At 31.3% G+C, this 27,196-nt stretch overlaps 2 protein-coding genes across 2 annotated transcripts; one reads left to right on the forward strand and one right to left on the reverse strand.

Moving 5' to 3' along the window:
• Positions 1-3,949: 3,949 nt before the first annotated feature.
• Positions 3,950-6,985, reverse strand: LOC139507760 (nondiscriminating glutamyl-tRNA synthetase EARS2, mitochondrial-like). Its single transcript, XM_071295858.1, has 2 exons — positions 6,922-6,985; positions 3,950-5,699 (listed from the first exon to the last, which is right to left on the reverse strand). The coding sequence occupies exon 2, from the start codon at positions 5,656-5,658 to the stop codon at positions 4,078-4,080; it is 1,581 nt and encodes a 526-aa protein (XP_071151959.1). The 5' UTR covers positions 5,659-5,699; positions 6,922-6,985; the 3' UTR covers positions 3,950-4,077.
• Positions 6,973-27,196, forward strand: LOC139507759 (vacuolar protein sorting-associated protein 45-like). The gene is made up of 14 exons (XM_071295857.1): positions 6,973-7,163; positions 8,875-9,070; positions 10,341-10,420; positions 10,892-10,960; positions 11,438-11,575; positions 12,193-12,303; positions 14,095-14,229; positions 15,348-15,458; positions 16,233-16,400; positions 16,965-17,123; positions 18,157-18,264; positions 22,534-22,655; positions 23,768-23,899; positions 25,666-27,196. Exons 1-14 carry the CDS (start codon positions 7,071-7,073, stop codon positions 25,739-25,741), a joined length of 1,698 nt encoding a protein of 565 aa, XP_071151958.1. The 5' UTR covers positions 6,973-7,070; the 3' UTR covers positions 25,742-27,196.

Raw genomic sequence — 27,196 nt, forward strand, 5'->3', positions numbered from 1 at the left:
GGTTAAAGTTTTTGGTCAAGGTAGTTTTTGATGAAGTTGAAGTCCAATCCATTTGAAACTTAGTACACATGTTCCCTATGATATGATCTTTCTGATTTTAATGTCAAATTAAAGTATTGACCCCAATTTCATGGTCCACTGAACAAAGAAGAAGATAGTGTGAAGCTCAGGTTAAAGTTTTTGGTCAAGGTAGTTTTTGATGAAGTTGAAGTCCAATCAACTTGAAACTTAGTACACATGTTAACTATGATATGATCTTTCTAATTTTAATGCCAAATTAAAGTATTGACCCCAATTTCACGGTCCAGTGAATATGTAAAATGATAGTGCGAGTGGGGCATCCGTGTACTATGGACACATTCTTGTTAGTATTATGTCTTAAAAATACACTTTATTCATAATTCTTCTGATATGTTTTAAAATTTCTTACATAGATACAGAACATTGTATGTTTTATGTCTATTCTAGAACAATTTGTATAAACTATGAAAATATAGGTAATTGTTGTGCCTTAAGGTGTCACATGCAATCAAAAGGACCAATGTTGTTTTAATCTATGCTTGCTACAACAACCTGTGTTTTACGATTTACCATTAGGATGCAAAATATTTATACTTTCATACATAATTATTGCTTACATGTGCAACCTGTAATTTACTAAAACCATCAAATGAGTTAATGTAGATGTCTCAAATATCTGTTGTCAATTATTTTTTTTATGCAATAAATCTTTCTACTTTTGTCTTTTAATTTAAGTTTGCCTCAACAAATAATTCATAATATTCTGGTATCGTCATCCCCCATATTTGGCATCAGACTTTTTTGAATATTTCATGTCTAATTCACTACAGATATACTAATCAGGTTGTCTTACTGTAAATTCAGAAATTATTGCGATGTTTTTATTATGCAAAAAATGTGACAGGGTTATACTTGCGAAAAATTTAAACTCTCAATTTGATTTTTTTTATATGAATTAAACAGGATCTCAATATCGCAAAATTTAAAATCGCATTTTAGTCTAAAATGACAAAATCGCAATAATAAATGCAAGCAATAATTTCTGAATTTACAGTATTTCATACACATTATCAAAACCGTAAAAGCTAGCAGCACAGTTGTATTAATTCAAAAGCAAACTTGCCACTGTACAGACTATCAAAGAAGACTAGCCAAACTATATTATACTGAACGACCTTAAAAACGCAACACTCATTTTGTTGATTCTCTTACAACTACATTTTATGCTTATCATACTTCTTTCTCTTTACAAAAAATCAAAATCTGACTTACCTGTGGTTATTGAACATACCAAATTTTTGAAGTCGCATGAATTTCTTAAAGCGAAATTTGGACCCATGAACATGATGAAAGATTGTTTGTTTGTTTTGCTTTGTAAAACAGTTCTTTCAATCCTTTACCTCACTTAAATCAGTAAAAAAATGTTGCATCTCCATATTGCCAAGACTGAGAAATAAAAAACTGAATTAGCCCTTACTTACGACTACTGCAAAGATGACAACATAAACGTGCTGCAACCATACTGTATGACTTCAGAAACTCGTCTTACTGTCCTTCCGACAACGATACAAGTAGACAAGATTTGTTGCTGGCCATCAATGAACAGATCAACGTGTAGTTGCAATGAAACGTCAACAGAATTTGATTACACAACGTCATTTGCCAGACATGCTTACGGCCACAACGTCAACTGCTAATCAAATTGCCGTGTGCCATTGCGTACAGATTCATGCCATAAATGTTTCCTATCAACTGAATTGCCAAAAAATCGTCTGAAGGAAAACCTTTAAAGCCCTCAAGTTCCAACCGCATAATTGCCAAAACCAATTATTATAGGGTTGAACAAATGCAAAATCAGAAGATGTAAAACAGAGCCCAAAACATGTCAGACAGAAATTGTTGACCTTTCTGACCAATCATTTGGCTTTTGTATCAGGCAGTCATTGCTTTTGACAGTGACACATTCATTCAAAAATAACAAAAAAATAATCTAGTGTTGCGTTTCTAAAGTCGGTCAGTATATATTTTCTGCTTTGAATTCCACATCCTTTATTGGTTAATTTTTCACATTGTTATTTTATTTTGTAAATCCACAAAATTAATCTCATCCTTTACTGTATATATATGGGTAGAAGTTAAACAGCTATAAGTAAAATTTCATGCTTATTTATATGTCGTGTGCCACAAGATGAACTATGTCACCAATCTTGACACATGTTCTTTGGTAGTTACTACTAGTGTTAAACATAACTCATTATTGAAGGCCACACATGCACATTGGCCTATATTAGTTAATTTCTGTGTCATTTGGTCAGATGTGGAGAGTTTTCTCATTGGCTATCATACCACATCTTTTATTTTTCATATTGACTCATTTGCACTCATGTGACATGGTATATGATCAAAAGTATTCTCATTAGTGGCAATGGCAATCATGGAACATGTTTTTTGGTAGATAGTTGGCTCATTGCTGCAGGTTCTTTAGTCATTTCCGGGCCTTTTATAGCTGACTATGCAGTATTGGCTTTGCTCATTGTTGAAGGCCGTACGGTGACCTATACTTGTTAATTTCTGTGTCCTTTTGGTCTCATGTGGAGTGTTGTCTCATTGGCAATCATACCACATCTTTTTTTTATAAATAGAGCGTTTTTGACTCATTAGCTTTCTTTTGACATGTTCTATGGTAAATAGTTGTCTCATTGGCAATTATGCCACGTTGTAGTGAAAATCTTGCCGCAGGTTCTAAATGACAGCGTTGGCAATCATTTAACATACTCTATTGAAGATAGTTGTCTCATTGACAATTATGCAAAGTTATGGTCACTAGTTGATTATTAGCAATTTTGCCCCAGGTTCTAATGTATAGTGTTGACTCGTTGGCAATCATCTGACATATTCTATCATAGATAGTTGTTTCATTAGAAATTATGCCACATGTTATGGTAGATAGTTGGATAATTAGCAATCTTGTCACAGATTCTTTAGTAGAGTGTTGACTCATGGTAGATACTTGTCTAATCATCTATTAGACCAAATGTTTATGGTAGAGCAATCTTGCTGCAGGTTTCGAAATATTAGAGCCTTGACTCATTGGCAATCATTCAACATGTTCTATGTTAGATAGTTGTTTCATTTGCAATACTGCCACATGTTATGGTCATTAGTTAAATAACAAGCAATCTTGTCACAGGTTCTATAGTCAGATAGTAGAGTGTTGGTACATTGGCAATTATCTGATATGTTATATGGTAGATAATTGTCTAATTAACAGTCTTACCACATGCTCTATAATGGATAGTTTTATTTGTCTCATCAGCAATAATGCCATATGTATGAGGGTTATAATTGTCAAATGGTCAAATCAACCATTCCACATTTTCTATAGTAGAGTGTGACTCAATGGCAATTATGAAACATGTTATATGATATAGTTCTCATTGTCGGAAATTGCATTCATGCCACATGTTTAATGGTAGATAGTAGTCTCGTTGGCAATCGTGGTACATGTTAAATGGTAGATAGTTGTCTATTGGCAATGCAATTTTGCCTGGTTATTTGATAGAGGATACTCTCATTTGCTGGAATACCACATCCCCATATTTAATATATTTCAGAAATTATTAGAATAAGTAAACATTGATGTTGAATTACAACTTTTACCAATGAAATCCCAATAAAATTTCTGATAAAATAATTTGTATGCATCACAAAAACATAAAGGTGATGTGGTATGATTGACAATATGACAACTATCCAGAATTCAAATTATTTGGATTTAAGCAATGATATGCGATGTAAGGTCTTCAACAATGAGAAAAACCAATACCATATAGTCGCCTATAAGAATCCCCAACATGAAAAAAAAGAAAACTAACAACCTAATTTTTAACATCTATGAAAAACCAAATATAACAGACATGAAACAAAATGAGCTTTTCTGGAATTTTATATTGATACTCAAGAATTAAGAAATGATTTATACATTATCAACATTTAGTAATAATTTCTTGTAGTACACTGGAACTTTTCAAACATACACTGAACAAACAAGTAAGATTAGCTTTCAGTTCTAGTTCTTGATTCCTTCTGTTCACAATTACAACTTGCATGTTTAAGTCTCTCTAAAGTTTTTGATTTTCCGAGTACTGTCATGATCTCTCCAACAGATGGACCTTCCTTTAATCCTGATAAACACATTCTTAAGAATTTCATGTATGGAGCAAATTTTACCTTCATGCTTTTAGCATTCTTTTTCATTTCAGACCCAACACTGGATTCATCAAATGTATCCATATTTTTAACGCATTCTATACATGATTGTAACACTTCTGAAGGATTAGAAATATCTATATTTGAAATATCGATCTTATCAGGCTTAAGCCATAAGAACTCAAAATCACTGCCAGCTAGTTCATCCAGACGGCTAATTCTGTTTTGACACCAACACATTATTTGCTCCAAGTATTCAGTTGACAAATCATCTAAAGAAATGTTTCCAGAATACTTTCTCATAACTATTTTTCTTATTTGTTCAGTTAGTTCATTCATTTCCCCATCAGCTATTTTTCTCTGAATAAACAACTGATTTAGTCTATCTAAATGTGCTGGATCAAGTCTACCAGATGATCTCTTCACTGTACTTATATCAAAATTTTTTACCAACTCGTCAAGTTTCAGAACCTCGTTATCTCCCTTTGTAAATCCACCTCCTGGAAGAGTGATATAGTTTAATAATGCGTCTGAATAATATCCCAACTTCATAAAATGTTCGACATGTATATCTCCCTGGCGTTTGGATAATTTTGTTCCATCATTATTCATTATAAGAGGTAAGTGAGCGTATTTTGGTGGTGTCCAACCAAATGCTTGGTATATCATTAAATGTTTTGGGGTTGATAGCTGCCACTCTACTCCTCGTAAAACATGAGTAATTTTCATAAGATAGTCATCCACAACATTTGCAAAATGGTAGGTAGGATAATTGTCAGTTTTCATTAGGACTGGATCCCCCTCGTTTTCGGTTAAATCAATTTCTATAGGTCCATATATCAAATCTTCAAAAGGTTCAGCGAGTTGTACAAGTTTTAATCTGACTACATATGGTATCCCTTGCTGTAATTTGTCTTGCCTTTCTTCATCTGATAGATGGCGACACTTGCCATCATACCTAGGAGTTTCCCTATTTCTCAATGCTTCTTTCTTCAGCAAATCTAAACGTTTTTGGCTGCAAAAGCATTTGTAAGCAGTACCATTCTCCAGCAAAGTCTCAATATATTTTTGGTACAAGTGAAGCCTTTCTGACTGTACATATGGTCCACAATCTCCACCCGAAAATGGACCTTCATCTGGATGAACAGAAGCCCACTGAAGAATATTACACAAGTTTTCTACAGCCCCTGAAACTTTCCTTGTCTGGTCAGTATCCTCAATTCTCAGAATAAACTTGCCATTGTTAGCCTTTGCAAATAAAAAATTGTATAATGCAGTTCGTAATGATCCAAGATGAAGTTGACCAGTAGGAGAGGGAGCAAATCTTACTCTAACACAATTAACTGACTGTGATACATGAAAACATCTCAATATAGTCCACCTATTAAAATGTTTAAAACGACTATAGAAACGCTTCATAAGAACCATTACTGTTATATTCTCTTTGTTTCTTCAAACAACTTAATCACCTGAAAAGACATAAATTATAAACTTAATATAAATACATACATTGTATACCATGTACATGTATACTATTGCAGAGTATGTTAAATAATCTTTGTTTACTCATAGATATAATAGCCATGTGGCTATTAAATCTATGATTTACTGAACATGTGAAATCATTCATTCTTTGTGAAATTACTATTTTTTTTGGCTTGAGGAGCATTTGTGTGTATTTCTTTGCCATGTTTATGATGTTTGCATGTTTGAATTTGTGGTTACTGCAATATCCATAAAATACACAAATATTGATATCCTGTGGATGATCGTGGATGATAATCATGATAATTAATCTACATTGAAACAATAACTGTTACAGTCTGCACCAAAAACTTTTTCAACTACTAGTCCGAAGACCAATATTCTGACATTTTTTCTTATTGGACCAAACAAAATTTTGCAAAAACTTACTAGTCTGAATGAAATTTTACTAGTCTGGGGCATTGGACTAGTGGTTAACCTTGCAGACTGCTGTTACAAGGACAATCTTCAATCTTTTTGATCTATACTAAAACTGGAAATCTTTCAGTCTGTTATTTAACCTGGCCTATGTATTTGTACATGTATCATGTATAGTAGTCCGAGATTACTCTAACGTCCAACAGCTGTTTTGCCAAACAAGCTTGGGCCGTCCCAAGGCCCCAGCTTGTCTGGTAAAACAGCCGTTGGACGTCAATTCTAGTAATCTCGGACTACATGTATAGGTGAGTTTGAGATTGTTCTGTTGTCCGATTATTTGTTATTCTACTGACATGACTGATTGAGATTAAAAACCAGAGGGCTCAAATCTCTTATATCATTTATAATACTGGTATTATAATTAGCCTAACCCTGTCATAATAATGTACCTTAACAAAGCCAGAAACCTTAAGTGTTATGAAACTGGTTATGACAGGTCATGTTTACCCATCTTGATGTTTTTATTTATTTGGAGAAGTTGGTATTTATGACAGGTCCTTTATACTTTATTTTAAATTAATTCAAATGCAACTGTTCTAACAAAAAAACTCAGGATGTTTAGAGCTTGAAATACATGTATTGTGATGAAACCTGTCTATTCTTAATTTTTGGGTTGCTGTCTCATCACTAAATACTGCAGAGATATAAGTCATCACCCCATTTATTCATTTTTTGGTGGGCTTCAGCCTTGGGGTAGTGGGTCATGTGTTTGTTAATCTTTTTATTTACCTGATCTGTACCAACACATTTCAATTCCGGATAATCAGGCCTCATCCGGTCGGTTTTAATTTTAGAATAGTTATTCAGCGTCCGGTGTACAAATTGTCAAAACTGTCAAAAATTTTCATTTTTATTGTGGTACTATATAAACAGAGAAAATGAATGTTATTTTAGCTATAAAGCAGTATATCAGTAAAATGATTGAAGACAGTGGCCCTGGAATGAAAGTTTTGCTGATGGATAAAGACACTGTGAGTAAATCAACAAAAAATGTAGACAAATCACAGGGTTATTCAGTAGGATTTTTTAAAATGATTGATGGGAACAAAATATATGACGTTTAAAAGAACAATAAGTTTGACATTATTTGGAATGAATAGGTCTCAATAGAAAGATTCTGAAAACCCTCTGCCAGAAGGTCCTGATGTCATGGATGTCACAAAATTGATATTATTATCATGATTATTAGTTTACCAAATAATTTGTGATAATTTTTGCATCAGATTCACATGAACATGTACAAAGAATGGTCTGTTTTTTGTTATAAATTTAACATGTGTAATATTACAAATGAATATAACAATGGAATGTTTATTGGAATCTAAATAAGATAGCAGCATTACATGAAGTAACCAAGAATGTGACCTGGTGACAATACATATGTGGTAGTGTGGATTTTTATCATATTAATCATTTATATATTTTATATGGGGAGTAAGTCCCCTATTACAGTAGAAAATTCAATAAAAAAAAAAAAAAAAAATCGGGAAAATTTCCTGAATTTTTCATTGTACTAATGAACTCAAAATCGTTCAATTTTTTTTTGTCGCGTTTTTTAATTTCCGTTTCTGCGCAGAACACATAACTCTACTTCCTTCTTCCAGTCTTGTTGTCGTGAGACTTTGATTAGTCTAGTAAAATATTGGAACTCAAGGAACACAATACCAATATATATTTCATTTTTAATCATTCTTTGTCTTTGGTATGAATAAACGTTACCTAATGCATTGTGTTTCTTTGTTTACATTGAACACGACGTCATAACTTAAATAACATCACAAGTAAAATCCCTAACAACAGAACCAAAATCGGAAACGTTACGGTATTTCCGTTTCTTTTTTTAACAAATATTTAAGTTACAAAAATTAATTTAAACAAACTTCATCCCCATTCACAGGTAATGCCTGCCTCATATTATGTTTTAAAGGTTATTCCGAGACACCATTAATTATATTCTTTCATTTGCAGATTTTACTATCAGTACTCACTGTTCATTAGAGTGTATAGTTTTTCTTCAGCTTGTATTCTGATTGGTTTATATAGAGCCTTGCCCCCAGTTTTGGTGGTAGTTTTGAAAACAGTAATGGAGGATTAATGTCTTTGTTGTGATCTTTGTATATTCGTATGTTTTGATGCATTTTGTGCTCATAGACTGTATATTGTGTTTGATTAGTAGTTCCATAAGTTCTATGGATTAGTATAGTGATGGAATTCATTCTGGAACAGGACATCATGACTTTATATGAACCATATTTGATGTGAACCTCTGTTACCATTACTGTAGAAGTATGAAGATCGTTACTGTTAGTACACAATGTATTAGTTAGACTGTCGATGTAAGTTATTTAAACTCAGTTCCACAGACTGGGTTTATAATTATATGATTACATCATGAATAAAGAACCCTTAAGATGAAATGGACTTGTTATTATTTGACTGTCCAGAAATCACCTTTTACACATACAGAACACTTAAACTTAAAGTTTATTAAAATGTTTCTCCACAGTCGCCCGAAGATTTCATAATTATAGCGAAAAAATGGGGGAAATATTTTATTTCCCCCATTGTTTCCCTATACATATGAAATCTTCAGGCGACTGTGGTTTCTCTCAATTAAAGTCATTACCAGTACTGTTCTGGACACAATTACCATGACTACTTTTATGTATTTGATTTTTACAGACCAGCATTGTCAGTATGGTTTATGCACAGTCAGAAATTCTACAGAAAGAAGTATACTTATTTGAAAGATTAGACTCTGCAGGCAGGGAAACCATGAAGCATTTGAAATGCATTGCTTTTGTTAGACCAACCAAAGAAAATGTAGAACTATTAGCACAAGAGCTAAGAATGTCTAAATATGGTTTATATTATATTTGTAAGTAATTTCAGTGCAGGTAATAATGCAAATAATAGTTCTAAATTATGATAATTGGTTAGTATATATTTATCAAAATACAGACCCATAACCATGATAACCTTTTCAAACTTTATGAAAACAAACGCCAAAATAAATAAAATCATATTTGCCTAACTTTAAATTTAAATTAAAAACCAATTGTTCAGAGAACAATTGAAAGTCTTTCCACATCAAAGAAATTTTGATAAGATAATTTCTCCATACTGATGCGATAAATAATGGTTTAATGATATTTTTGAGTGATGTCAGGGAGATAATATGCTACTTCCGGTGAAATGAATATCACTTCCGGTCTCATATGATAGCTTCTTTCACAATGATTCCAAAAATATATAGTTGCTATATACTTTTGTATGTAGAATGGGAGATAATTGGCCACTTCCGGTTTGTTGGAAGTCATTTTTAGTCTTCAGTAATCAGTTTATGCATCGATATGACAAAATAGATGGATTCTGAGTACTTATATGTGAAAAAATTGCAAAAAAAACTACTTCCGGTTTTCTCAAGGTCACTTCTGGTAGCCATTTTTCAAGGTCATTTGTCTCTTAACCTTTTGTATAAGGTCAAATGCCTTTATAATGAACTTAATTGAAGTTATAATCAAATAACCTCATATCAAGACATTTCAGGGGCACCAACTCCTATAAGATGCCATTTAATTGTATAAGACTAAATCTAGCATATCTTCATTACAATAAAGCAGACATTTTGCACTTGTTCTTATATATGTATCATTCAAAATGTCGGAGAAAATGCAAAAACAATCAAAAGTCACAATTAAGAACTTGACCTTGACCTTTGACCTTGACCTCATTTTCTTAGTTCGGACCTAGGAGTCGCAAATAAAAACATTCCAGGGTTATACGGTTAACTGTTTATGAGTTAAAAAAACATACCGACAAATTTATTTTGTAAAGGCAGATAACTCCTATAAAATTTCATTGAATCGCTTCGATCCAAATACGCCAAAAATTACTGAGGATGTAACGAACAATTTGTAAAAAGAATTTTGTCGCTATCTTGTTTTGTTACGAAGGAGATGCACACAGATGATAAACAGTGAATAGGGAGATAACTCTTACAAAGAAAATTGTTCGTCTTAGCAGGGTGAGATTTAAAACCGTATAAACTATACGATAAAATATACAAAATATCTAAGCGACATATTGCGAAACAAAAATTTTACAGCTATTGACAGTGAAAATAATATAAACTTTTATTGTTTCAGATTTTAGTAATGTAATAAGCAAACAAGATGTCAAAGTATTAGCCGAGGCAGATGACCAAGAGGTTGTGAGGGAAGTTCAGGTAAAGAAGGTCAACAATATTGTGTTCTAAACAAAATATTAAATATTTCAAAGCAAACAATATTTTAGTTGCAAAAGTGAGAAAATACTGTCGATATAGGTACTGGATTTTCAGGCTGTCCAAATGAAAATATTTATACCAAAACCTTTTCAAAAACACTTATTACAGTAGTTTTTAAATTTTTACCTTTTAGAGCAGATTATGACAATAATATAGGAAGCAAAAAGAAGAAATCAAATGAGTTTTTATTGATATTTGGACCTATATACAAGACTTGAACTAGCAAATTTTTGAAAACCTCAAAAATAAATATCCATAAAGAAAAACTAACTTTCCAAGTAGTTCATGCCACAAAGTATAAAAACACTATTGGTTATATCTGACTTTTGTCATTGGAATCATGTAACTATGTTTAGTAGACATGCATTGAAGATAAAATTTGCTTAGAATGCATATATTATTGTATTGCAGGAATTTTTTGGAGACTATGTTGCTGTCAGTCCACATTTATTTACCTTAAATATTAACGGATGTTGTCAGGTTTGTGAATTTAAAAACATTATAAATGATGTATTTAGTTGATTTAGTCAAATTAAAAATTTACCAAAAAGTGTCCGCTAGAAGCAAGAATGTAAATCTTAGATGAAATATTGTCTTATTGGCAAGCATACCACATCTCCTTATTTTTATATAAATGTTAGTTTTAAGAAAATTATTTACTGCTGAACCTGCTTCAATGTCAAAACTTTGAAATTTTTTGACATTGAAGCAAGCACAGATTTGGGGGTAGACATTCAAAACTTAGCATGCAGTTAAAATTTATGAGAATCAGCTTATACTGAAAGGTAAATTATTGCAAAACAGTTGTTAGAAAATCTTCCTATCATAAACATAAAATCAAAAGGTTGATAACATAAAGGTATATAAAAAGCTTGATTTGTGTACACAAATACAACTTATGCAGGCAATGGTAAAATATACTTGTCAATCATTAGAAAAAAAATATTTATGATTTAGGGTCTGAATTGGTCAACAGATTCACTAGCTAGAAGTACACAGGGTTTAACATCAGTACTGTTGTCACTGAAGAAATGTCCAATGATAAGATACCAGAATTCATCAGAAACAGCCAGACGACTTGCTGAGAGTGTCAGGGTAAGTCTAAATCAGAACTATTTGAACATACAAATATGTAGTATGATTGCCAAGGAGACAACTGTCAACCAGATACACAATTACCAGATGTCGTTCTAGGTACCAACTGTAGGTCAATATATGCTCACCAAAAATGAACAAATTTCATACCACACAGCAAGCTATTAAAGGCCTCAAAATGACAAATGTAAAACATAGTCTTATTGTTTAGTGAGAATCCCTTATCCTCCTTCTTGTTGCCATTATAGCGCATGTAATTTCCTGTGTCCCGTCAGAATTGGTTTCCCATTTTTATGCTTAATTATTCGACTTTCACATGTAATGCTTAATAAAAATCTGCTAATCCTGTGTTACACTTAGATCTCTATGATACATTGATACCCACCAGCAAGTTAGACCATTTACAGAATTTGTATTCACCAACATGATGGGTGCTACTAGTGTGGGGTTCTTGTTGCTCAGACTTTAGTTTACTGTGTATTGAATTGTGGACTTGTCTTTTTATTATTATAGTTTTTTGTACTGGTGTTGTCAGGTTATCTTTGACATTTAGTTTTTAATATATCTCTTTGTTATATTCCAATAATTATCAAAATAACAATTTGTCTTTATTTCAGCAAACAATCAATAAAGAAGCAGCATTATTTGAGTTCAGGAAAACCGATGTAGCCCCTATATTGTTAATACTTGATAGGAGAGATGATGCTGTTACTCCTATTCTGAATCAGGTAACCAGACATTAGTCAAAGATTAAGAAATCTGTTTAATCTACTTAAGGTGGTACCAAACACCTTGACTTAAATTAATTTGACTTATTTAATTTAATAAAATTTTGACAAAATATTTACTTTGAACCTTTAAGGGACGACATCAAAAGATTGATGTAGGATAAAAAACTTAAATCAAATAGTTTGGGGGTGGGGGGTTAAAATTCTGCAAGTTTTGTATATTTAAAATCGATTTTTACATATATCCCTATTGGTAAATCAATTTTTCCCAAATTAAGTTAAGAGGGGGGGGGGGGGGGGGGGGGATCAGAGAAAAAACTATGTGAATTAAGTTTTTTATCCTACATTGAACTTTTGATGTCGTCCCTAACAAAAATGATAAAACTTAAAAAAAACTTGAACCACACACTTTTTTCTGAAAAATTTCATTGGATATATAACATTTTGACAAACGCTAATTTTGATCATTGAGAAGCTTAATATTTCCTTTAAACGTTTTGCTGATTTTATAGATTTATCTCCCTGTAGTGTTAGTTACCACCTTAAGGTTTCCTTTTTATCAGATAAAAATGATCATGAATGCTATAATATTTCTTATTTAGCATTGCTAATGAGCTTTATGGACTATTTTTATGTTTTTTCTAACCAATTGAAGTTTGATTTACTTTTTCAGCTTGATATTTGTCATGTCTTTGTTAGCATGTGTTTATGTTATTAAAGATAAATTAAAGTAGCAACAACAAAACTTTGGACTTATAAAAAAAATGCAAAGCAGAACAAACAAAGAAATGCAAATCTTTTCAATAACTTTTGTGTCTTATGTACGCTGCTAGCCTTACTATATGTAACACCTAAAAATTAAAAATTAAATAGTATATATGTAACTATCAATGAGGGGCCTGATGGGTTATTTGTGTTCTTTGTGATCGCGGTACATTTTTTGCTATTGTGATTCGTTTTTCTACAGATTTTTTTTATATTTTTGTGATCCCTGATCATGGGAATTCATTTTCTGTGAATCATGATGAGACCCCCCATCAGGCCACTCATCAATATGAAGTTAATCTGAAAGGCAATATTTATATATTTGTAAATAAAATATTTTTCATATAATTTTCCCTATTGCCACTAAATACTGCATATTACATTCATCTTTCTAAAATATTTCAATTACCACAACTTTAATTGTATACATGTACCTATAATTTAAAAAAAATAACATAATTTATACAGAATATATTTATTTTGTACTTAATAAAAAAATTCTGCAGTATAAGTTTTAGATTGTTTTAATGTATTAAATTTGTTTTCTCTAATTCGTCAATTTATCCCTTTCTGCACCCATTGTATAAAAATTTTTTAATTAACGTGTGGTTAGTTTGATCTCAGTTCTTCATTGGTTAAAATCGGATTACGACGTCAAATTTTCTTGTTTTCCTCTGAATTCCCTATTGTGACGGCATGAAAACAGGCGACCATGTCTGATGACGTCACTTAGAAAGAACACATTATTTTGCAGATCACTCAAAAAGAAGGAAAAATTTTGCCTGCTTATTATTTGAAAATCATTAGAGAAACAGATTCCACCACCAAATCTCGTGTAATACGATATTTATCCACTCTCGACAGTTAAAAATTTTAAATATTTATAATGCTCAGCAAGCCTCAAGTTTTAAATTTGAAAATTTAACTTTCTCGAGTGGATAGAATATCGTATCACACTTGATGCAGTGGAAGAATCTATATTCATCATGTTTATAGAATAGAATATATGTGATATTTTTTTTTAAGTGGACATACCAAGCCATGGTACATGAGTTGATAGGTATTGCTAATAGCAGAATAAACCTCAGTAATGTTCCTGGTATAAGTAAAGAACTACAGGAAGTTGTTCTGTCTCCTGAACATGATGAATTTTATGCAAATGTAAGTACAATTAGTTTTCTCAATTAAATTGATTCATATTTTTTCATTTTAATATACAATATGAGTTTTTCTAATTACTGAAAATTCAGAAATTATTGCGATGTTTTTTATTATTGCGAAAAATGCGACAGGGTTATAATAGCAATAATTTTAACCTCTAATTTTGATATTTTTTACATGAATTAAACAGGATTTTTCTCAATATCTCAAAAATTAATGATAACATTGCATTTTGATCTAAAATGAAAAAATCGCAAAAATAAATGCATGCAATAATTTCTGAATTTACAGTGTAAAAATCTGTATGTTTGCATTGCCTTTAATTGCTAACATTCATTTCATTTGATCTATAGTGGATAGTTGTTTCATTGGCAATCAGTATGCATATCCACATAATGTCATTTTTTTTTTTACAAAAACATTGTATAATGACATATATACTATTGTTAATTATACATGCTCATTTTGATTTAGCTATAGTTTGGAGTATCATAACATTGTAGATTGCAAAATGATATTTAGCATTAACATTATTTTCTACAATCTGTTTACTATGGATTCATTATTATTCATTTATTACCAATTTTCGTGTGTTTTTTTGGGTACAGAAGAACCATGAATTCAAATGTTCAACGAATAACAAATTTTATATAAACTTTATATACAGAGAATGTTAAACCACAAAATTAAATATCCACGAAAACGCAAGTTTTCCTCAATCCACGAAAACTGATATCCGGGAAAATAAATGAAACCACACAATACACCTTATCGCTATTTGTCCGCCATTACTAGATATCACACAGGTTCATGTAAATTTTTTTGACGTCACAAAACAAAATATCTGACGCCACAATGGAAAAGTGATTGTTGTATGCGTCAAAAGTTCAAGCGGCCGGGTCAGCCGGGATTAGCGATAAGGTGTATATGAATACCAGTACACTTTCTAAAGCTTGATGAAAATAGTCAACAAAGTAATGACAATACTTTACTTCTTTGTGTGTCTTATAAGTGATAAAATAGTCTTTTATAGTATGATTGACTTAAAAGTAATAAAAACTTTTGTCAAATCTTGTAACTTTTTATTTGATGTAATTTTTTTTTATTTGTCTTTTCAGAACATGTATAGTAATTTTGGTGAAATTGGAAACAACATTAAAGACCTAATGGATGAGTTCCAAACTAAATCTAAAAGTCATGAAAAAATAGAATCTATCAGTGATATGAAGGTTTGTTTAGAATGTATTTATTTAAACAGGTGGATGGTGTTTAAAAGCAAATTGTCATATTTGAGGTTTTCAAAAAAAAAGGATTTGGTTTACTACATCATGAGTTATGTTTGCTTTTCCTTTCATGCTCAATAGCGAAAAGATTAAAAAAGATGTTGTTATTAAATTTCAATCAATCAAAATTCATAACAAGCTCAATGTTCATAAAAAGAAAAAAAAAAGAAAAAAAAAGATGTGGTATGATTGCCAATGAGACAACTATCCACAAAAGACCAAAATGACACAGACATTAACAACTATAGGTCACTATACGACCTTCAACGATGAGCAAAGCCCATACCGCATAGTCAGCTATAAAAGGCCCCGATAAGAAAATGTTAAACAATTCAAACAAGAAAACTAATGGCCATATTTATGTAAAAAATGAACGAAAAACAAATATGTAACACATAAACATACGACAACCACTGAATTACAGGCTCCTGACTTGGGACAGGCACTTACATAAATCATGTGGCGGGGTTAAACAGTAAATGTTTGTAAAAGGCTTAAATAAGTTGAAATTTACAGAATCAGTTTTCAAAGATTAAATATTTTTTCCAGATTTGATATTTTTATTAAGAAATGGAGTTTAGATTCATAGATGGTGGGTGTTTCAGAATTTTTTAAGTAATTAGTGGTGGAAATAAATTGTCTGTACATTGTGTTTTATAGAAATATCACTTAGCTAGAAAAATATACAAAACTAACCTGTATTGGTTTTTCATTTTCCAGCAATTTTTAGAACAATATCCACAATTTAAGAAAATGTCTGGAACAGTATCCAAGCATGTAACAGTCGTAGGAGAGTTATCTAGACTTACAAACAAACATCATCTACTAGAAGTCTCTGAACTAGAGCAAGATATAGTCTGTCAAGGAGATCACTCAGCAATATTACAGGTAAATCTTAGAACTAGATTAATCATGGGTTGAATCACATAGGTTGAAAAGAAATATGGTCACTATGATTTCTTTGGAGAATATAGTTTCTGATACATATATGGGAGATTTCTGATCCTCAATTCAGACTGACACAAAAACCTATTTACCTTGCTGTAACATTTCTGAACTTGATTTTGAATTGTCTTATCATATACAATAAATAAACTCATCATAGAAACCAGGACTAAATTTTGTATATACGCCAGACGCGCATTTCGTCTACAAAAGATTCATCAGTGACGCTCGAATCCAAAAAAGTTTAAAAGGCCAATTTATTTGATATAAGTTTGTTTCCCAAACACATTAATTGTTTGTTTTTTAACTTTTTTTTTAATTACAAAATTTGTTTCAAATATTTGAAAATAATAAAACTGAGAATAAATAAATATGATAACTGTAAATTCAGAAATTATTGCATGCATTTTTATTGCCATTTTGTCATTTTAGACTAAAATGCAATTTAGTTTGCAATATTGCGAAAAATCCTTTTTATGAGTGTTGAATTTGAATTTTTTTTTACAGAGAATCAAAACTTTAATAGCTTCTGAGAAAATTCAGCATATAGATATGTTACGTTTAGTTATGTTGTATGCTCTGAGATACGAAAGCCATAGTAACAATGATGTATCAGGATTAGTTGATGCTTTGCGGAAGAGGGGTGTCAGTGACAGACTCAGAATGGTAAACATTATAATTTAAAAAGCTGTATTAATAACATGTACTTTACAATGTATGTTATGTTCAAATCATTTTTAAAAGTTGTTAAAATTTTAGCTGAACATCGTTTTGTGCCATAAAATTAGGTATAACAGGATAAAAACCAAGTATTTATCTAAACACATGAATTTGAAAAAGTGGGAATACAGTATCATGTTTGAGCAATGACAGTTGAGTCAACAATGCACTTCGTTTGTGATGAAGTCAGTTTAAGTGGAAGCACTACATGTACTAGTAGTTCAATGAAACTTAGTATGCAGTTGTATTAGCACATCTCATTGCCATGGAGAAATAATTGGACAGCTCCTTAGTCATGGTCTATTGTCTTCGAAACTTTTGCTTTATAGTATACATGTGAAAGTTTGTGATAAGTTCAAATTTAACTACTAGTGATAGATCAATTGTATTTGATATGAAATTATTATAGCATTTGCACATCCCATTTCCATGGAAATTATTTGGCTGTACCTGCTGAGTCAATGTCTACCAACTTTGAAACTTTTGCATAAGGATAATTAACCAGAAGACTTTTTCTTTTGAGTTTTTGAATTCAAACATTGTTTGTTTTAGCTAATTAATATATTAAATTAAAAAATGACCTGCATATACAGTCAATAAGGTGACCAGAATTGACCAGGAGGAGGTAACCTTTATTAAAGAAGAACAAAAGATTCCAAAGGGACAGTCAAACTCATAAATCTAAAACAAACTGACAACGTCATAACTAAAAATGAAAAAGACAAAAAAACAGCAGCACACATGACACAACATGGAAAACAAAAGAATAAACAACACAAACCCCACCAAAAAACTAGGGGTGATCTCAGGTGCTATGGAAGGATAAGCAGATCCTGCTCCACATGTGATGACAAATCCGGTAAATAGTCTAATTCGGTAGGACATATTCATGAAAGGGAAGGGGATTGTATTAAGTTTACAAATAACTTTCACAAGATACCGTAAATCAAATGGTTAATTGTTAAATTTTCTCTTGTAGATGGTTCATGCTGTGTTAGATTATGGAGGGAAGAAGTCCAGAGGAAGTGATTTGTTTGGTAACCAGGACATTGTTTCTTTAACAAAGAAATTTTTTAAAGGTGTTAAGGTAAAACACATAAATATTAGAAAATATGATGTTATTTAAGGAAGAGACTATTTTATATGTAAAAGCAACAAAACTTTCACAATGGTCTGTTTAACATTAACTGCAGTGCAATAAAGAATTTATTAAACTGACTTTAATTTTTTTCTTATAAAACTTTAATTAAGATAGAGAAAAGAGATTAATCTTTAAAGCTATATGTTGTCTACTCTTTGGTCAAGTTGTTGTCCCTTTGAAATATTCCTCATTTCAATTTTCAATTTTATGAGAGAAACACGAATTTCATTGAAATTGTCAGATACCCTGCATGTATTTACTGACCCTATATTCTGAATGTGACAGTATATCACAAAAACATATGTTATAACAGAATAATCCAATAAGATTTTACTTTCCTGCAAAAAAACACAATGACATCTCTAACATTAAATCTACAAAAACAACCATAAAGTTTAAAATGCAAGAAATACAAGATTATTGTATGTGTAAAGACTGTTTCAGAGAGAATGGAGGGTAGTAACAAAATATTAATTTGTATATCAAAACCTTAGGCACTATGCATATAAATTGTTATGACAAATAGTGCGGTGACTGAAGGCAGATTTTTTTGAATTTAATCTCCCCACCGAACACACACCTACATAATATATCATTGGAAAGAGGAAATCGTGTACTATAATAATATGCCTGTCGTCAGAACTTGATATGGTCACATTTTTTTTTGAATTGAGGTCAAAGGTCATATGCAAAAATCTGTGAAAATTTGAGATGGTTTCAATTTTGACATTTTTTTCTATTTTAAACTCTACCTAATTACAAATGATACCGTTTTGGCTTTAGTAATGTTTGTTATTATACATAAACCTTAATCATTGAGATTTTTTTTATCAAAAAAAATCCTAAAACGACGTTTTATTAACAAAACTTCAAAAATCAAGTTTTCAACCTATAAAATGTTTAGAGCACCTTAACCTTATGAAAAATATCAATTTCAGGTAAAAATCAAGTGTCATGCAAGACAATACTCTAAAATTATTTTTTAAACTATCATAGTGGGTGAGGTATCAAACCAAAGCCAAAGAACACTACAGTCAAATATGACCTCAAATTGAATTTGCGGATACTTCAGGTTTTTTTTATAGACTACTCGTTGCTTTTGGTTTTTTTTTTCACAATTATTACTGCTACCATAGTATTATCTTTTGTTGTGTATTTAACTTTGGTTAATATCTATTACATTATAGGTTTTGCAACTATATCCCCCCTTTTTTCGCTTGAAACGTACCACAAACTTCAAAAGTATTCCATATACAAAAAAAAGAAGATCATGATGTGATTGCAAATGAGACAACTATCCCAATGAGACCATAAAACAATTATAGGTCCCGTACGGGCTTCAACAATGAGTAAAATTCATACTGCATAATCTTCAATTCCCAAAATGAATAATGTAAAACAAACAAAAAATCTAACGGCCTGATTAATGTACAAAATAAATAAGAAAGAAACAAGTATAGTATATAGAAACAAACGACAAACACTGCGTTACCGTCTCTTGACTTGAAACAGACGCATACAGATAGTGTACTTTTTTAAGGGCACGCCTACACTCCCCTAACCTCGGGGCTGGACTTGAACCGTGTGTACCAGTGCAACAAGCTTTATACCAAATCAACCGCTATCTCCATCATCTTCATTTTCATCAACCGTCACAAGACATGTTTTAATATTTCTACACATTTCTTTCATGGCCACAGGTCTGCACATGAAAGGTTCTGCTCAAAGCAAACACGTTATTTTGAGTTTTTCTTTACAAGTACAGATAAGGTATTGTAGGAAGTCCGAAGACATTTGTTCCTAAAAAATACCAGCTTCAAACCATCCCTATCAATTCATTCAAGATTTAACAGAGATGTAAAAGGGGACTAGGAAGGTGTGTTGACATTCATATGCTTGTCTGCAAAGATGCCGGGGAAACATTATACGAGACGTACACACTATCTTGAATTCGCTCAATGTCATGGTTGGCAACAAACTAGATAGCGTCGCACTTTACTTTAAGAAGCATAAAATCCATTGGCATTCAATGTTTCAACAAGGTGTTTTTGAACCAAACTCATTGTACATTTGTAAAAATTCTAAATGAAAAGGAGTAAAACAAAAACGATTGCATCAACTATTGCTTAGCATTTCCACAATTTCTCTGGTGCCATTTCCTGAGAATAGTCTTGGCTGTATGCAGTTTCATTGAGTAACCATAGAATGAATTGCAATAAATACGAAGGCATTGACTGAATTGAGAAGAAAGAGACAATTCATCCGAAGTTGGGTAGTCTTCTTTAGAGTTTCGATGTCTTTTCTAAGTAAAATTGCAGCGGAATGAAATATCTGTCCGTTATTTGTGTCTATTACAGTTGACATTGAGATTTTGAGGTCAGTTTTCAATTGACTAGAAGCTTATATGGCATCTTAAATAGTTATTTTGCTACTAAATATTATGTTATATTTGCCTTGAACTTGTTGAAGTTGATTGACAACTGAATTTCTATAGAAATTAATGAGTTTAGACTGCATTTTACATGTAGAATATTTTAAATTAGAATCAGCCGGAAGAAATGATCTATATTTATCAAGTAACGGTGCCATGAGGAATGACCATTAAATCGTTGTCAATAGCCAAAATAAAATTAGTAAAAGCAGTATCGTGTTCTGAGATATCTGCTTCAACGGGTTTGGAATTTTTTCGTTTTTAGCAAATAATTTGTAATACAACCAAAATGACAGAGTGCTTGAAGTTTAAAAGATGGACGGGAAACTATTTCAACTTTAACTTTATCTGACACGCATAAAACATTTTTAATTCGCTCATCTGATTCAAACTTGAGTATTTTTTTATCTTTCTAAAATGTTTTGTTGCAACAAAATATACAAGCACTCCAGTTGAACGACTGCATTCTTGAACGTGTACAAATACCCGAAACTGAGGGATAACAGTCAGATAATTTTATGTCGTCATTAAATATCAGACTAGAAGCTTCCTCGCTCTAAAAGTGGGAACAAATATGTTTACTTTGTAAGTTTTGTAGCATGAACGATGATAAACTGCCTGCACAGAGTTCTTCAAATTAACAGCTTTCGCATGAAACATCTTGATGTTCACCTCATGATCATCCAATCTTTTATGCAATGCAGATACAAAAATCGACTTCCTTAAACTAGTAAATTGACTCAAAATTTCAATCAAGCCTTAGGGTTTTTTTGGGGCATATTATGCACTGCAGAAAATTTAACAACTTTTGTCTTTTCTTTGGACTTAATGGAGCAATTTGTAAAGGACTTGACATATCACGGAATATTTACTGAAACTATCCGTCAATTATTTTGATTTTACAATAAGACTTTTCTGACAAAGTATTTGATGTTTTATAACGAAAAAACATAGAATATAAACATATACAAACAAAGTATGTGCATATATCAGTGCACTTTAATTGAAAATATGTGTATATAATAGCGAAAAAGGTAGTAATTTCATATATCATTTGAGAGCAAATTATTGACTAATACACAAAATGTGACGGAAGGCAAGTGATTGAGTTCCGTGTTGAAAATGAAGATTTTTACTCGATTCTTTTTCCGATGATTTCTTGAGGTTTTTTTCATATTTTGGTTCCAAAATTTTTATCACTTACAAGTTTTATTAAATACTATATGCTTAAAATATTATGGGATAATTTGTATTACTACTATGAAGAAGAAACTAAAGTTTGAGTTTGAATTTGCAATTAAAATTACCTCAATTTTAAATAGTCTAAACTTCGCAAATTTTATAGATTAGAAGAAAATAAAATACTGAATAGAATATTTTGACATATATAAATAGCTTCAGGAAAAACTATTTCAATTAAATGTAAGCAAACATACACATTTTTCATTTTGAAAAAGGGGGGTTGAAACTCTCCAATATACTACCAGTCATTAAAACCACTTTTTAGAAAAAAGTGACCGTACGAAATTCTGACGACAGGGCAAAAACTAAAGAAGCCATATTTGTCTTTAAGTTAAGACATTTTTAGCCGTGTGTTATTTGGGGAGATTAAACTCGCGATCTAGACGACTTTTTACACTTCTGTCACCGCACTAAAACAGTAGTTTTTGTTCTTTTTCTTTCTTTCCTATATTACAAACATTATCTTATAATGAAGGTCTGTAAGGATATGTTAATGTTGAAATATTAAGTTCAGTCTTTAAAAATCTTTTACCATTTTGCAGGGTGTGGAGAATGTTTATACACAACATAAACCTTTGTTATACAGCTTGTTAGACCAATTGATAAAGGGCAAACTAAAAGAAGGAGCTTATCCCTATTTAGGAGTCAGTCAGCTGAAAGACAGGTAAAATTTATGTTATAAATGTTTTTGACTGTTTAGGGGTAAAATGGAGAAGACAATTGATATACATTGTATCTGCTTTGAATTAAGAAAATGTAAACATTCGTGTGAATAAATCAATATGCAAACAAATTCTTCATCAGTGGCGGATCCAGAAATTTTCAAAAGTGGGGGCCCACTGACTGACCTAAGAGGGGCTCCAGTCACACTTCAATGATTCCCTATATAAGCAACCAAATTTTTCCCAAAAAGGGGGGCCGGGCCCCCTGGGCCCCCCCCCCCCCTTAATCCACCTCTGTTCATTTATAAAATACAAAAAAAAATCTATGAAGGACAAAGACTATTTATTCTGGAAAGGAAAAGGTATGATTCAGTATCAAAATGGCCCTGAAAACGACTGTATTTAAAAATTTCACCAATTTGCAGAATTAAATGTTTTTTAATTATAAAATTAAATCAATGTACTTGTACAATACATCACTTCTGTTTTGTTTAAAATATCCCTTTATAATTGACTATGCAGAGTCATAAAGTAGAATTGTCAATTTACACAAGTCTTGACTTTTTGAGTCATATATTTTGCACAAACAAAAAAAAGGAGCACCACCCTTACTCTGAAGGACATTTATGCAGTAAATTATATTAAAGTGTTTACTTTTTACTGTCAAAGAATATTTGGAGCAATACAATTCCTCTATGCTTATTTAATAACAAAATTGTCCCTTAGTTACTGTGATTTAGCAGAGATCTAAAAAATAAATAAAAAATATTTCCCTTAGAAATGTAAATTCTATGGAAAAAAATAAATAGTAAATGCTTTCATGTGTACAATTCTTGCCAGATATTTATTTATGAAATTTATATCAAAGGTTTATATCAGCAATATCTTGGATAAATTTGAAAATCAGTGCCTATCAACTGGGTCAGAATTCACAATTTATTTCCAGTATTCAATAATGGTAGATTTGTCATCCGTTTTTCTGTACATAGCTTGTTTTAAAGCTAAAATATTTTTACAGATGTGTTTAAATTTTCATAGTACCAAGTGAGATTAAATTTTTCACAAATTGTGAAACTGCAAAATAAAAAATTTCAAAACTTTATTTCTATTTCAGACCACAAGATATAATTGTTTTTGTAATTGGTGGAACAACCTTTGAAGAAGCTTTAGCTATACATACTCTTAACAGGAGTAGTCCAGGGATTCGTATCATAATTGGCGGCACAACTGTTCATAATTTCAAGAGGTAAAATATTAGTAGTAAATCAGGCTGCTATAACTTTTCTAGTTTTTATACGAACCCACAAAAATTTTGGGATCGTATAATGGTATGATGTAGTCGTCTGCGTCGTCGTCGTCCGAAGACACATTGGTTTCCGGATAATAACTTTAGTTAAAGTGAATAGATCTTCATGAAATTTTTTCAGAAGGTTCAATACCACGAAAGGAAGGTTGGGGATTGATTTTGGGGATGATGGTCCCAACTAATTAGGAATAAGTGGCCCAAAAGGGTCCCAAAACAAGCATTTTTCTAGTTACAGGATATTACTTGTGTAGAAGTATTTCAATTGCTCTGAAATCATACCCGAATGTTTAAAACCACAAGTAGAAGGTTTGGGATTCATTTTAGGGGTTAAGGGGCCAAAGTTATGGAATTAATGGCCAAAAAGGGGTCAAACAAGCATTTTTCTAGTTTCAAGACAATAACTTAAGTGTAATTGTATGAATCTCTCTGAAATTGTACCACAATGTACCATATAACAAAGGAGAGGCTGGGATTAAGTTTTGGGTTAATTGCCCAAAATTTGTAGGAATTAGGGGCCAAAAAAGGGCCAAAAAGAAGCATGTTTCTAGTTTCCAAACAATCATGACAATAACTTGTGCTTAAGTGTATGGATCTCTCTGAAATTGTACTACAAGGTTCAATACTGCAGTGGAAAGCATGGGATTGAGTTTAAGGGGTTATTGCTCCAAGGGGGTTTCAAAAGTTGGAGGGGGGGGGGAGATTTTTGGTTTACCATTTTTTGAAGGGCTTCCTTTTTTCAAATTTTTCAAATTTCGAATTTTGAAAAGTTTCAAGAAGAAATCTTCAATTGCACAGTAATTTGCAATAGATTTGTTAGATCTTTAACCACATTAATTTTGTGACAACCTATATTATGTCAAAAACTTGATCACAATCCAAATTCAGACAGAATCAAGCTTGAATATTGTGACCAAATTTGCCCCAACTGTTCAGGATTCACCCCTGGGGTTGTATAAAGCTGCGCCCTGCGGAGCACCTGGTTACTTTCAGATGTTGAAATGCATATTTCAGACCTGATTATGTTAACTTTAACATAGAACCCAATGATATAGTATGCATTTTCCTACATAAAAAGTTTCTTTCATTGAAATGATGTTTTAACAATTTTTAAGTGTATATAAAAAGTACACTTTTGAAAATATAACCCAGAATGCATTAGATTCTGAAACGTTGAATTGTGTGATATCTGTTGTCAGATATGTTATTTATATATAAATACCATCATTCCATCTTACAACTGTATATCATTTTGAGACCAGTTGTGCATCTTTATTAAATAAAAAATATAAAGAAAAATGCAGTTATTAAATATGCACTAGTCGCTGCCATGTTGAAATATCTACAAAGACAAAACAGAAACAGTCAGTAGTATACAAAAAAATATACACATTCTCCATATAAGTAGTTATACATGGGAGGGTGGGTAAGCTGCGTGGAAATAAAGATTTGAATGATTATAAACTAGTTTAATAAAGAGAGAAATACTTTCTCGCTTTGAAATTTGTGCAAGATATAAAGTTACAACTTTAACCTCTAAATTTATCATATTAGATAAATGTCCAATTTGGACCATTGGTCAATGTTTATTAAAATAAATAAACAAATACACATGAATGTACATGTGCATAGATAAGGTTATATAATGTAGACGTGTATAAGTTATCAGGAATACTGGTAGATACATTTTCATGTCCTTGTCTTTTCAGTTTTCTTGATGAAGTAGCACAAGCTGTTCAAGGTCAGAGTTCAAGTAATGTAGGACCAAGATATCACAGAAGATAAACTAATTACAACTAAAACAATGCATATCATTTACAATTTAGTTAAGGTCCAGGAACAAAATCAGATTTATAAAATAGATTAAAATGACATCGTTGTAAAGTATAGGAGTATTTATTAGATGATGTTATTGCTTGAAATCTGTTTGAACATTTTGTGATAATTGCAGTAAATACTGTTCGCTGAGATGGATGTTATTTATTTATAGCATCGATATGTACTAAACTACCTTGTGTTTTATTATTCAGATTTAGGTCTAGAAAAAATGCCCTACAAAATGTAAGTCCTGTTTCGTATTTGTAAGAGCATTTTCCAAGAGATCATTTTTGATCTATAAGTATCACTTCAAGATCATATATCATAAAAATAGGTCCATGTATATCTAACGTTTGGTTGTACTTTTTCAGTATAAATATTTGACATAAATATTTATAGTGCATTACTGTTGGAATTTTAATTTCATCTGAAACTATTTTAAGTAATCAGTTGACTTCAAAGGAAAAGTATTTCTTAGCATTAATACTGAATTGATTTTATATTTTTTTTAAACTTTAAACCTGAAGGTCATCAAGGTTCAAGTATACTTTTCCTTTTCATCACAATGATTAAGATGGAATGGCAGGATTACAAAGAAGTTGGTTCACTAACTTTTCATTTCGGCCCTTAAAATCAAAAATATTGAATCTGTGGTGTTGTTATGGAAATTTGATGAAAACATGTTTTAAAATGTCTAATTCTTTCAATTGGATTATTTTTTCACCAATTGCATCTTTAATGATTTATTTTATGATGTCTTAAGTGTAGGCCAATTCCTGTGAAACCTGATTTTCTGGCAAAATATTTTTAAGCCATGACCTTGTCAGTTTATTTTCTATCTATGAGTATAACTGTCCCTCTGGTATCTTTCGTTCCTCTTTTCAACAGTGTCGCCACCCCTTTGCCACAAATATTTTTGCTGCAATTTTCTTCATATACCATAATTTTTACTTTTCACCCTAAATTTTAATAGGTGAAGAGTGGCACATCACATATGAAGTCATGAAAATAAGTAGAAAAAGAGTCTAAAATGGACTCCTTCCAATTTCAGGCTAAGATATTTATAAATATGAAGCAGCTATACAACCATTCTCATTCCACTTTTAAAAATAATAATAAATTTAGTAATGCATGCACATAAGATTTACTCAAATAATTTATTTAAAAAAAACATCTTTTCAGGGTTATTTATTGGGGTTACTGGCTCTACTTCGTTTACTGATCATTCCAAAGTGAGGATTTTTGTTTTATGCATAAAGTACTTACAATGAACAATTATTTATTTGTGAATTTTATTATTTGATTATTCATTGTTTCCTTGTGCACATTAGATAGTGTGTGTGTGTTGTTGAATGAGTTTGAATGTTAAGCAAGGGATGGTGCAATAAATGTCTGTTATTAAATTTAATAAATATATTTAAA

The sequence above is a fragment of the Mytilus edulis genome, unplaced genomic scaffold (assembly GCF_963676685.1).
Source record: "Mytilus edulis unplaced genomic scaffold, xbMytEdul2.2 SCAFFOLD_834, whole genome shotgun sequence".
Taxonomy (NCBI): domain Eukaryota; kingdom Metazoa; phylum Mollusca; class Bivalvia; order Mytilida; family Mytilidae; genus Mytilus; species Mytilus edulis.